Here is a 14,039-nt window from a genome sequence, read left to right as displayed (position 1 = left end):
TTTTTCTTGCCTGGTGCCCTTGGATAGAATGGTGCTTCATGCCAAGTGAACCCGTCATACACTTGGTGAGCTGGCAGCTTGCTATTGCATTAACCTCTTTCTGACATTGTACGTAATAATATGTCCCTGTGCCCTGAGCCTTATGGACCAGGTACATATTATTACGTCTGGCACTCAGTACCAGAAGCGGTGCCCATACCGCTCCCGGCACTTTAACCCCCTAAATTTAGTGGCGTCAGCGATTTTGGCGTCACATTTAAACAACGCTCTGCTGATTGGTCGCGGACGCCAGACGCGACCAATCAGCGAGATTGGTGCCAAATTTAAACAACGCTCTGCTGATTGGTCGCGGTTGCCAGCCGCGACCAATCAGCGAGATTGGCGCCAAATTTAAACACCGCTATGATCTCCCGACGGCAAGTGTGAAAGGAGGACCGAGGAGCGGCGCCGCCGGTCGGGATGCTTCTACTGCGAGCAGCCGCTCATCTCCCAGCTGCTCACAGGCAGCGCCGCTCCCCGGTCCTCACTAATACGACGCTGATTGGTTGCGGCCGCCGGCCGCGACCAATCATCGTTATGGGCGGCAAATTTAAACCCCGCTCTGCTGATTGGTCGCGGTGGCCGGCCCCAACCAATCAGCGATTTTGGTGGCAAATTCAAACACTGCTCTGATTGGTCGCCGCCGGTGACTGCGACCAATCAGCAGTATTGCCGCCAAATTTAAACCCAGCTCTGCTGATTGGTCGCGGTGGCCGGCTCCGACCAATCAGCGATTTTGGTGGCAAATTCAAACACCGCTCTGATTGGTCGCCGCCGGTGACTGCGACCAATCAGCAGTATTGCCGCCAAATTTAAACCCCGCTCTGCTGATTGGTCGCGGTGGCCGGCCCCGACCAATCAGCGATTTTGGTGGCAAATTCAAACACCGCTCTGATTGGTCGCAGTCACCGGCAGCGACCAATCAGCAGTATTGCCGCTAAATTTAAACCCCGCTCTGCTGATTGGTCGCGACTGCCAGCCGCGACCAATCAGCGATTTTGGCGCAAAATTTAAACAACGCTCTGCTGATTGGTCGCGGACGGCAGACGCGACCAATCAGCGAGATTGGCGCAAAATTTAAACAACGCTCTGCTGATTGGTCGCGGACGCTAGCCACGACCAATCAGCGAGATTGACGCCAAATTTAAACAACGGCCGTGACCAATCAGCGATATTGGTGCCAAATTTAAACACCGCTTCGCTGATTGGTCGCGGTTACCGGTCACGAATAACCAGCATTATTGGCGACAAATTTAAACACCGCTCTGCTGATTGGTCGCGGCCGTGACCAATCACCATTATTGGCGCCAAATTTAAATACCACTCTGCTGATTGGTCGCGACCGCCGGCCGCAAACAATCAGCATTATTGCCGCCAAATTTAAACCCCGCTCTGCTGACTGGTCGCGTTAGCTGGCCGCGACCAATCAGCATTATTGGTGCCAAATTTAAACCCCGCTCTGCTGATTAGTCGCGACCGCCGGCCGTGACCAATCTGCGATATAGGCGCCAAATTTTAACACCGCTTTGGTGATTGGTCGCGGTTGCCGGCCTCGACCAATCAGCGATTTTGGCACCAAATTTAAACACCGCTCTGCTGATTGCGCCCGGTCGGCCGCATACCTATTCTAGAATACCCGATGCGTTAGAATCGGGCCACCATCTTGTACCTTATAACTGAGATCAGAGTGCTAAAAGTGAAAGTCCTATAGTGGGACTAAGTAAAAAAGTGAAAAAAAAAAGTTGAAAAATATTTTTTTAAAAATCAGAAAATAATAACAAATATATAATTTGCATATATATACAAATTTTGATGCCATTTTTACCCATTTCCCAGTGTGAAAATGTAAAATCTAGGGCTAAAACAAAGCTTTGGTGGTAAAAATTTTATTATTCTTTCTCACCCCCCAATGGTGTAAAATTCTGTGAGGCACAGGTGGTCTCAACATGCTCACTGCACCCCTATATGAGTTCATTGAGAGGTGCAGTTTGTAAAATGGGGTCTCTTATGGGGGTTTTGCTGTTCTGGCACTTTAGGGGCTCTGCCAATGTGACATGGCACTGTCAAACCAGTCCAGCAAAATATGAACTGCAATATGGCACTTCTTCCCTTCTGAGCTTTGCACTGTGCCACAAAAGCAGTTTTCTGCGTGCTCAGGAGAAATTGTACAACAAATTTTGGGGTCCAATTTCTCCTGTTACCCTTTAAAAAAATTGGGGCTAAACGATCATTTTTGTGGAAAAAAAGTTATTGTGGGGGGTTTCCACTGTTTAGGCACATCAGAGGCTCCCCAAATGCGACATGGCGCCAGCTAATTATTCACGCAAATTTTACATTCAAAAAGTCAAATGACGCTCCTTCCCTTCCGAACCCCGCCATGCGCCCAAACAGTGGTTTTCCTCCACATATGGGGTATCCACGTGCTCAGGTGAAATTGCACAACAAATTTTGAGGTCCATTTTTTCCTGATACCCTTGCAAAAATAAAAAATAAAAAATTGGGTCTAAAGTAACATTTTTGTGAAAAAAGTTAAATGTTCATTGTTTTCTTCCACATTCCAAAAGTTCCTGTGAAGCAGCTGAAGGGTTAATAAACGTATGTGGTTTTGAGCACCTTGAGGGGTGCAGTTTTTAGAATGGTGTCACTTTTTGGGTATTTTCTGTCATAAAGACCCCTCAAAGTAACTTCAAATGTGATGTGGTCCCTAAAAAATGGTTTTGTGAATTTCGTTGGAAAAATGAGAAATCGCTGGTCAACTTTTAACCCTTCTAACTTCCAAAACTGCTGATGTAAAGTAGACATGTGGGAAATGTTATTTATTAACTATTATGTGTGACATAGCTCTCTGATTTAAGGGCATAAAAACTCAAAGTTTGAAAATTGCAACATTTTTAAAATTTTCGCCAAATTTCCAATTTTTTTCACAAATAAATGCAAGTCATATCAAATAAATTTTACAACTATCATGAAGTACAATATGTCACGAAAAAAAAAAACACAGTCTCAGAATCAGTGGGATCCATTGAAGTGTTCCAGATTTATTACCTCATAAAGTGACAGTGGTCAGAATTGTAAAAATTGGCCTGATCATTAACCTTGGGGGGGTAAAGGGGTTAAATAAGACGCTGTTAAAGAATCTATGGATTTGACTGCATTCCTTAATCTCTATCTGAAGCTGTGACTTCCAATAAAGACACAAACTATCCCAGCTATTCATTGGCCAGTACTGCAGTCTCTGTACATCCTGCTCTGGATCAGAATCATATGGACACATGGCCTTATTGACACGTTGGTCACTGCTGCAGCCACTGATTGGTTATAGCGGTCACATGCCTATAACTGGCAGAAGAGGGAGCAGAGAGACAAGCAGGGGACCTAGGTATTGTTACTGAGGAGTGATGGCAGGTCAGTAGATGCGTATATTTTTTTCTTTTTTTTTTAAGACCACACAGGGCTGCCTGTAATCATAAATGGGGTGGACAACTTCTCAAATATTCTTATTTCATTTTCATCTGCTGTTGTGGCTTCAATCATGTCAAAATGTGACTTTACACCTCAACCTTCCAAATGCTAAGCTTGAATCGGCTGGGTTCACATGAACATATGCAAAATTGTCCGGTTTTCATCCTGAAAAAATGAAGTCTGTGAAAACCGCAAGACATATGGATTGTAATCCGTGTGTGATCCATTTTTGCTCACCCAATGACTTTTAATGGCCAAGTCTGATCTGGAATACGGATTACAGTAGTGCGTGCTGCGATTTTTTACACGCAGACCATCGGTCTGTATGTAAAAATGTTCATGCAAACTAACACATTTGATTTGCATTGGCCTTGTGCTGTCCATATATTACCATTTTTCATACAGAAAGCACACAAATGTTTAATACCCTTATCTAAATCAAGCACGCATTCATTTGAAAAGTTACACTAGGTTAAAGATTGTTTTTTTACTGGGGTTCTGCCTTTAATAATGTGGAACTTGGAATTGGATATTATTGATACTAATGGATCAGACATGTGGGATTGAGATTGGTATAAAGTGTGAAGTTAGATTAGAACTCACTATCCAAATCAGTTGAGAATTAAAAAATGTTAAAGGATTCCGTAAACGTATTTCAAAATGCAATTTTGAAGCTGAAACAAATTAAAGTGGATCTGTCACCATATTTCACAAGAGAAACTGCGTAAGAGATCTATTATTACTAATGAGGCTGGTGTACTTACTTTATACACCATTGGCAAAATGACTAATCTTTATTCTTCAATTTTTCCCTCTATTTAAAATGAACATTTTAAAGGCCTGGTAGGTGAGATCTCCTTAGGCCAGATGTAAGGAAAACTATGCACCAAAAACAGCTGCAACAAATGGACGATGAGCCTATAAAAGAATACTCCAGTTGGAAGTGACTAAAACTGTCATGGCAAGGAATAACAATGAAGAACAGAAGTGGTGTCCAAAAAATAATGGCACATAACTACTCTAACAGTAGAGGTCTCTTCGGGCATTACCTGGAGAAGTCTTGACATATTACTAAAGAAGTTTGAAATAGCTGCTGTGAAACACAACACAAGCCTCTCCTGTTCCACCTACCTTGTGTGATACTGTACCTGCATCTTCATGTATGTATTTGCCCTTTGTATCTACTACTGAGACATTATCATCCATCATCAACTGAAGACAGTCACTACCCTTACAGTCAGCCCCTGGTTGTATAGACCCCTGGTTGTATAGAAGGATTTACCCAACAAGAGTAAGGAGCCCGCAGATTGCTTGGATCTGTGATAATGTTTTCTTCTTGAATATCTCTATTAATGTGGGATTAAGGAAACATGAGCATGATGTGTGAATATGCTTAGTATCTATCACTGTAGGAGAGTTTTAAGACAAACTCATTGTGCATTATTTCAGGAATAATCTTCAATGCTTCCCTATGTGTAGGTCAACTTTCAATTTGTCCACACTGGAAATATGAGGCAATTTTGTAATTCACACTGAATTTCATGTTTTTGATTCTATTACATGTAAAAAGTGAACATGATTCCTTTAAGATTGTTTATGATACATAGAAAAGCCTCAGTTCCTATTAGTGTGACATTAGAGGATTAGTTCCATAATTGCAAATTACCACTATCCATAGAATAGGTGAACATTTTTGATCGGTGAGGTTCTGAGAACTCGAATCCACACCAATTGTGAGAACAGGGCTCCGAAATACCCCATTGGAATGTAACAGTGACCACTCGTTCTATGTGGTATTGATGGAGATAGCCAAGAACAGTGCTCTGGTTTCTCCAGTAGTGTTAGGCGTCAGGCTGTTGCTGGATTCAAAATGGGTCCAGAACCTTCTGTGGTCTCTCATTTCAGTCCAGCCAGGGCTGATGCTGCTCAGCATCGTTGTCAGCCCCAACGCCTAGCTGGTCCACGAGATGTACAGATTATCTCTCAGGTATTTGTGCCTAGCAATGTTAAGCATAGGTTGCTGAGGGAGACAGGGCTGTTGGAGCCTAAGTCCAGGATTCTCCGCACTGAGCATGTCCGTGACCTGGCGGACCATGATTGGTGTTTTGGCAACCACCTCATCCGGTGACCTGGCACCGCCTGATTGGTCGCGGGTGACGCAACCAATAGTGCAAAGGTAGGCAGGGCTTAGTCTTTAAAAGACCCGCCCACAAACATGGCGGCGCGCTCTGATCATTGAGCAGTGATGCTGATGTGTGGATGACTGTGTTCCACGTAGTTTCCATAGGCAGGTGTAGTGGAAATAGGCAGGTAGCTCCGTCTTGCAGTCTGGCTCTGCCAAAAGAGTCGCCTAACACCCTGAGCAGCCTGCAGACGTCCTGTCCACGGATATCGCCTGTCAGCCTTGTGGAGTAATACCCTTCAGTCCGGTAGCACACCGGCTGGAGGCACGTGTACCCGTTGGCGTAGTCACACACGCATCCTAGCGCCGCCAGTGTAGTCCCTGTGTAGTTAACAGGGCTACAGCTACTTCCTCGGTCGCGCATCTCCCGTGCAGTTAACGGAGATAGAGCGAACCGCTATACCCGTTCCTGTGTGCAGTAACACAGAAGGGTTTGTCATTTAAGTTGGTTGCTTTCCTTTTCACCCGGAAAGTGTTCGGCAGCAGTCCACCAGGCTGCATCGAGGACCCCGAGGTCGGTTGCGTTCCATTATAATAAAGTTGTCTGCAAACGCCCTCCTAACAAGTAGTCCCATACAGATTGCGCCAATCACCCAGGACGTTTCAGAGGCCCATCCTCCGGATCAGTGGGAAGGTCAGCAGCTGGATCTCTACTAATCAGAAAGTTATCACCTATTCTTTTGGATAGGTGAGAAAGTAAATTTTGTGAATAACCGTTTAGGGTATTCTGGCTGCTTAAAATATAGAAACAGATAATCTACAGTACACTTGACTGAGCACTTGACGTTATGATCTGATGAACATAGACAAGGTCCTCTTTATATTATATGGATGGGTTCCAGTAAGATGGGCACACATAGATAAAGTAAATTCACGTTTCAGACTTCAAATACTTAGTTGCATTAAGGAGCATCAGGATACTGGGCAATGTGTGTCACGTGGTCCTTTGGTATGGCGGTTGGTGGGTATTATATGTAATGTCTTTGACTTATGGTTTACACAGAAGGTAGATTGCCATAGGGATCAGTGCAATTGGATAAATAATATACCATATTTTTCGTACTATAAGACGCACTTTTTTCCTTCAAAATTTTGGACGAAAATGGGGGGTGCGTCTTATAGTCCGAATGTTGGGGGGGTATATATATATATACTGCGTGGGGTGAGCGGTTGCGGTGGAGGAGCGGGGCACAGGAGGCAGCAGCCACCTGCTGCAGCCTACACTGTCCCCGCTGCTAGAGAAAATTAATATTCACTGCACTGAATATTCATGCGGCACACAGTGTATCCGCAGCTCGGCTCCTGCTACTGCCGGGCGATCACGTGTGGCTGCTATTAAACGGCATGAATATTTACCCCCTCTCCACGCCCATGGGCCATACATACCAGTATAAGGATGAGGGGGCCATACATACCAGGATAACGATGAGGGGGATCATACATACCAGGATAAGGATGAGGGGGGTCATACATACCAGTATAAGGATGAGGGGGCCATGCATACCAGGATAAAGATGAGGGGGCCATGCATACCAGGATAAGGATAAGGGGGGCATGCATACCAGGATAAGGATGAGGGGGCCATGCATACCAGGATAAGGATGAGGGGGCCATGCATACCAGGATAAGGATAAGTGGTGCCATGCATACCAGGATAGGGATGAGGGGTGCCATGCATACCAGGATAGGGGTGAGGAGTGCCATACATACCAGGATAGGGATGAGTGGTGCCATGCATACCAGGATAGGGATTGCTGTGCCATGCATACCAGGATGGGGATGAGAGGTGCCAAGCATACTAGGATAGGGATGAGGGGTTACATGCATACCAGGATGGAAGGGTGCCATGCATACCAGGATGGGGGCCACATATAATAGGAAGGGGGGCATATATACCAGGATGGGGGATATTATCAGAATTAGGGGACATTACCCCTATACCAGTGTCAGCAGCAGACCCCTCCCCCTTAACAGTGCATCATGACCACATTTTTTGCTTAATTTTTTTTTTTCTATTTTCCTCCTCTAAAACCGTCTTATGGTCCGGTGCATCTTATAGTCCGAATAATACGGTAATCATGTTGTTTTAAAGTAAACATTGTAATTAGTTTTGGAGTAATTCATTTTTTGTACTTGTCAATATATTTTTTGGTATTTGGTAGGTATTAATTTAAATGGTTTCATGATCTATGGTCTATATAAACAATGTCCTGTTCTAGAGATTAGTATAGCATAATGTTAGCATTATTAGAATTTTTGTGTAGTTGTTTGTACTTTGTATCCACTAACTTAGTTATGAATTTATTGTGGCAGATATTATATTTCGCTATTGTTGGACCTCGCAATGTGACCACACTGCCCTAATGGGTTTTTAATGGGTTGTTTTTAAATAATAAATCTTTTTAAATAATAAATAAATAATATATTAAATAATAAATCTTTTTGGCAGCTTGTAGAATTTTATTTGTATCAACAAAGTTTTTCAATGTTTTTAATATTGTACAATCATGTAGTTATGTTTATTAATAATTCAAATTATTTTGGCTAAAGAGTCATTTTTAAGGATATTGTCAAACTCTGCTGCTGAATAGTTTGACAATCCCAGAATCCTTTCCCTGTGCAATCAGCTGGCATTAACCTTATAATATCTTCATATGTGTTCAGCACTTGTGTATTATTTTAAGGTTTTATTTTTTTAATGCAAAATCAAGAAACATAATGTGGAGGACTTAAAGGGAACCTGTCACCTTAACCATATGTGTCAGTCAATTAAAGTGTCAGGGACTGATAGCAGCTGCACCCTCTGTATAGTAATGGGTGACTATAATAGCTCCCTGGAAGTGTGGGCGCAGGGAAAAGAAATATAATTTCATTTTCTCCCTGTAACCGCTGCTCCAGTACACTATCTACAAAGCGATTAAATGATAGTCACCTACAAGTTAACCCTAAATCGTCAGGTAAATACCGTTTCTTGAGGTAACAGGTTCCCTTTAAAATCTCAGAAAAGTTAATGTTAGCTTGATAGGATTAAATGTATAGGAGAAAGCTCAGCATAACTTCTCACAGAAAATGGAAAGTAGATAAGTATTCAGAGTAGCATGATTTCTGGAGAATTGGGCAGCGCAATTACTGTATAGGTTATTTGCCCATTCATTCCGCTCTGTACACTAAAAAGCTATAAATAAATGTACACGATTCACTTATATCTCAAGAGCAAACAAACCACTGATTGTGCATTTAAAATTCAGCGTTGTTCTCCCAAGCTGCTTTTACACTGTTTGCACGGTGCGCTAGAAAAGCCCTGGAGTATACATCAAGCATGTCTATAGGACTCTGTTGTTCCCATTGGAGACTGTCCTTTGGCCTTCGTACGCTTATTAAGTGTCGGAGTATCTTTTTTTATGTCCTATGTAGTAACAGTCTGTTGTGCTATTCCATACAGTAAAAAAAAGTATATGGTGTGATGTGTTTTTTTTTTATAAACATGGAAGTCTACGACAACAGATGCCTTCCGACATATATCTGTTACAGAATGAACGTGTCCTCTTACTTGGCAGACTTACTGCTCACTTTACATTTTATGCAAGACTGATAAATAATTAGTTATGTAGTTTATATAAAACCTTGGAATAAAAATAAAGGTTCTTCTTGGACATCTTCTGACATGTCCACAACACAACCATATGGGCAGCTTCTACCCTCAACTTCCGTCTTCTCTCATTCTTCTTTCCTGTACCTCTCTTTTAGGCCAGATTCACACGGTCAGTATTTGGTCAGTATTTTACATCAGTCAAAACCAGGAGTGGAACAATCAGAGGAAAAGTATAATAGAAACACCTCACCACTTCTGGATTTATTCTGTATTTTTTTATATCTAAAAAATGTTGCAGTAGAATATCAAAAGACCAGTCCAAAAAAAGAGGCCAACAGCTTTCATTTTACATGCACTACTAAACATAATAGTAATGATGCACAGAAATAACCACATAAAATTAAATTCAGTACCTATAACTTTATAATATTTCAGAGAAGCACAAATGCAAATACAGTTAGGTCCAGAAATATTTGGATAGTGACACAGGTTTTGGCATTTTAACTGTTCACCAAGATTATAGAACGGTATTCAAGATACCGTTATATAATCAGTACAGGCTTAAAGTGCAGACTCTCAGCTTTAGGCTTCATTCACATGTCAGTATTTTCGCATCAGTGTTTGTATGCCAAAGCCAGAAGTGGAACTTACAGAGAATAATTATAATTTAAAAATTGACACCTGTTCTGAGTTCTCAATACACTCCTGGTTTTGGCATACAAATACTGATGAAAAATTGTGACCTGTGAATGCGGCCTTAAGGTTCGGTCACAAGAGCGTATAACACGACAGAGTGCTATACGATGTTTTATCGGATAGCACTTGGCCCATTGTTATACTATGGGGTAGTGCAGATCTGCTACTCGACATGAGAAAAAAATTGCAGCATGCTACCAAGTGCATCCGATAAATAATTGGACCATGCACACCCATATAAATTTATGGGTGCATGTAAAACATCGGACTGCATGCGGATGTCATCCGTGTGCAGTCCAATTTAGGACTCAAAATACATCTAAAGAAGCCAACCCAGTTCTGGAAACACAATCTTTGGACAGATGAAACTAAGATAAACCTGTACAACAATGATGTGGATAAGAAAGTATGGAGAAGGTTTGGAACGATTCATGATCCAAAGCACACCACATTCTCTGTAAAACATGGTGGAGGTAGTGTGATGGCATGGGCATACATGGCTTCCAATGGCACCGGTCACTAGTGTTTATTGATGATGTGACTGAAGACTCCAACAGCTGGATGAATTCTGAAGTGTACAGGTCGATACTTTCTGCTCAGATTCAACCAAATACAGCAAGGTTGATTAGACGGCGCTTCACAGTACAGATGGTCAGTGACCCAAAACATACTGCGAAAGCAACCCAAGAGTTTAAGCCAAAGAAGTGGAATATTCTGCAATGGCCGAGTCAATCACCACATCTCAACCTCATTGAACAGCATTTCACATGCTTATGACAAAATTTAGGGCAGAAAGACCCACAAACAAGCAACAACTGAAATGAGCTGCAGTAAAGGCCTGGCAGAGCATCACAAAAGAGGAAACCCAGTGTTTGGTGACGTCCATGGCTTCCAGACTTCAGGCAGTCATTGCCTGAAAAGGATTGGCTACAAAATACTAAAAATGAACATTTTATTTCTGATAAAGTTAATTTGTTCAATTACTTTTGAGTTCCTGAAACGAGGAGGCTTTGTAGAAAAATGGTTGTAATTGCTAAATGTTTTACAGGATAATTTTGTTCAACCTCTTTAATTAAATCTGAAAGTCTACACTTCAATTGTATCTCAGTTGTATCATTTTAAATAAAAAATAGTGGCATGCAGAACCCAAATCACCAAGATTTGGTCACTGTCCAAATATTTCTGGACATAACTATGTAAAAAAACCCTAAATAATAGAATGTATATAACACCAGCATCAGCCCCTCATTATTATTAAATTGGGCATACAAACAAAAATAGCAGCTTTGACTTAAAGGGTTACTTTGAAAAAACAAGATGTCCTATGGATTGAATAACGTTCTGATCTCTGGGGGGTCTGACCGCTGTGACTCCCTAACAATCCCAAGATTGGAGCTTAGAACCTAGAGCATGGGGCTCAACAGCCCCAACTTGAAAGGTGTGGAAGTGCCTCTGCTATATTATTGTATAGGGGACTACCAAATGCAGTGCTCCTCTAGTCCCACAGACAATGAATGGAGCAGAGGCTGAGCATTCGCACCTCCGCTCTATTCAGTATTGCAGAGCCAAATTTTTGGGGTTTAAAAGCCCCATATTCAGGATCGCTGGGGTAATAATCGCCTAGTCGAAGGTTTTAACAGCTTTTCCTAACTAATTCCCCCCAATGAAGGATGAGAGGAGTAAGCAGCTACCAGATACACCAGTTGGTGACTAATCTTCACTGAGAGCAAAAAAATTTGATTCTTCATTTCCCCGTCATCATGTCAGGGAAGAGTCTCGAGGCCTCCATACATTTAACAAGTATGTATAATTTTCAGAAACTTCTAACATGTGTCATGTGTCTTTCCCTAAGTTTTGATCATTAAGGATTTGGGTGTTGTGTAAATGTATTTATTATGCTTTGCTTACATAGCGCCATCATATTCCACAGCGCTTTACAGACATAATCATCACTATCCCCATTGGGGCTTACAATCTAAATTCCCTTTCATAATGTCATAGTGTAGAGGGAAACTATATTCCTTGGAGGCAGTGTCTGACTGGGATGCCAAGGGGCCACCTGTAACCAACTCCAGGGCCCCACTTTTCAGCTACATGCAAATGTGACATTATCCTCAATCACAGATTTATATAACAATGAACTGTGTAGATTGTTACATGAATAAGATGCTGCCTTTGTCTGTACATAGTGATTAAAGTATATTGTGCCAAGTATTGCTCATATAAGAGGGTGGTGGCCCACTGCTGCACAGGGGCCCACCGGAGGATTCTCCTGTGGGCCAGTCCATGCCTGCATGGAGGAAACTAACGCAAACAAGGAGAGAACATACAAACTCCTTGCAGATGTCGTCATTGGTGGGATTTGACGCAAACATGGAGGAAACTAATGCAAATATGGAAGGAAAATACCACCTCCTTGCAGATGTCCTTAGTGGGATTTGAGCCAAGGACCCCAGTGCTACAAAGCAACAGTGCTAATCACTGAGCCACAGACTACATATACAGGTAATCCATAAAGCACACAAACTGATCAGAGACAAACAGAAACATTTAGCTGGATGCTTTTGCCCATTCATTATTAATCTGTAGGGGTCTCAGACCCCAGACCTCTGCCAATCTAATTTTTTCACATGTCACAAGTTGCTAGATCTGAAAGACATCCTTCAAAGGAGCCTGCAGGTCCCACCAAAAACACCAGACATAGCTCTAATGCAATGGTCCCCAACCTTTCTGACCTTGAGAGCCACATTCAGCTCTGAGAGAGGGTCGCAAGGCACATCCAGCTCCCACCCACCTCACATTAGTGGCAACCAAAGCCCCCCTTACAGGTATAATGATAACCAAAGCTTTTCCACAGAAATCACCCTGACGCAGGATACCAAAATCCAGGGGTTCCCACAATACCCCCATTCAGTATTCTCCCATTAAGCACTGCCAACACACTGTCACATACAGCTTCAAGCACCTCCTCTGACATGGTCATATCATCCTGTCTCCAGCTTACCATACTTATATTATCTCCAAACCCTCAAGACAAGTATATGAGCATCCAGATCTGCTCTTCTGTGCAGGGCTACTCACAAAATTCACAATTTTGAGATCTGCTCTTCATACCTGTTTGGTAGACCTGGAGCAAATGCACTAAGCTGGCAGACAGCCGCGAGCCACAATTCATGGGACTGAGAGCCACATGTGGCTCCTGAGCTATAGGTTGGGGACCACTGCTCTAATGTGTATGAAAATCCAAAGTTAAGATATGTTGCATTTGCAGTTAGGCCTGTTTCCATGTTATTACAGTCACCCATACTACGCACCACTTTTACACTTTCGACAGTTGGTAAACCATGAGTGATACATCATGTAAGTAACATAACATGTAAGAAAACCAACTGCTCTTACCTGAGACTTGGTAAGTAAAGATGAAGACAGCAAGGAAGCATACAGTACATTGCAGGAGTGAAGGCATATTGTGCTGCAGATTTCTCTCACATCAGATGCCAGTCTAGCACAAGGTAACGGAGCTTAGGGCAGTGATGCAGGCCTGGCAATGGGGTGAAGGATGTTGATCAAACAGCTGCTGCTGACAGCCCCATAGGGGCAGCTCTTTTACACAGAATTGGGGGAGGTGTGGGCAGACTCCTTAGAACAGAGAAGATTGTGTCTGTCCTTAGTGGCGGGGAAGCCCTGGCTTAAGTATTGCAGCCAGAAGCACTGAAGTAGGAGAAGTCAGACTTTACACAGAGAGCCTGGCAGCTCTCCCAGGGAACAACTGACAACGTGAGAGAAGTTCCAGGTTTTATACTTTGCTGACAGGAAGCAATTCCATAGTACAAAGACCATTCAGTGTGACTCGGGCACCAAATGCAGAGCTAAACATCAACAGATTCAGTCATTTTAATTACGTTATTGATCACTTTTACATGAGAAACCAACATGGATTGACTGGCAGATAAATAGATGGATAGATATAAATGCATATTTCAACAGTTATGCACTGTTCACATCTGTCTTCCGCTAGCACTGAAAACAGCTTGTTAAGTTAGGGTGCTGAGCTTTGGTCCCCCACTG

General features: G+C 42.6%; 1 protein-coding gene across 1 annotated transcript in view; it reads right to left on the bottom strand.

The window, feature by feature from the left end:
• SUSD2 (sushi domain containing 2) overlaps nucleotides 1–13,742 on the bottom strand; it is a 356,158-nt gene extending 342,416 nt beyond the window's left edge. The window contains exon 1 of the mRNA XM_073676401.1: nucleotides 13,371–13,742. Within this exon, the coding sequence (XP_073532502.1) occupies nucleotides 13,371–13,437 (67 nt within the window). The 5' untranslated portion in view covers nucleotides 13,438–13,742. The remainder of the gene's footprint in view (nucleotides 1–13,370) is intronic.
• Between the last annotated feature and the right edge of the window lie 297 nt (nucleotides 13,743–14,039).

Source organism: Phyllobates terribilis, unplaced genomic scaffold (assembly GCF_046119375.1).
Source record: "Phyllobates terribilis strain yellow unplaced genomic scaffold, ASM4611937v1 Scaffold_1__5_contigs__length_1240528914, whole genome shotgun sequence".
In the NCBI taxonomy this organism is placed as follows: Eukaryota; Metazoa; Chordata; class Amphibia; order Anura; family Dendrobatidae; genus Phyllobates; species Phyllobates terribilis.
Note: the sequence above shows the minus strand (reverse complement) of the source record. Positions and strands in the feature narration are given on the sequence as shown.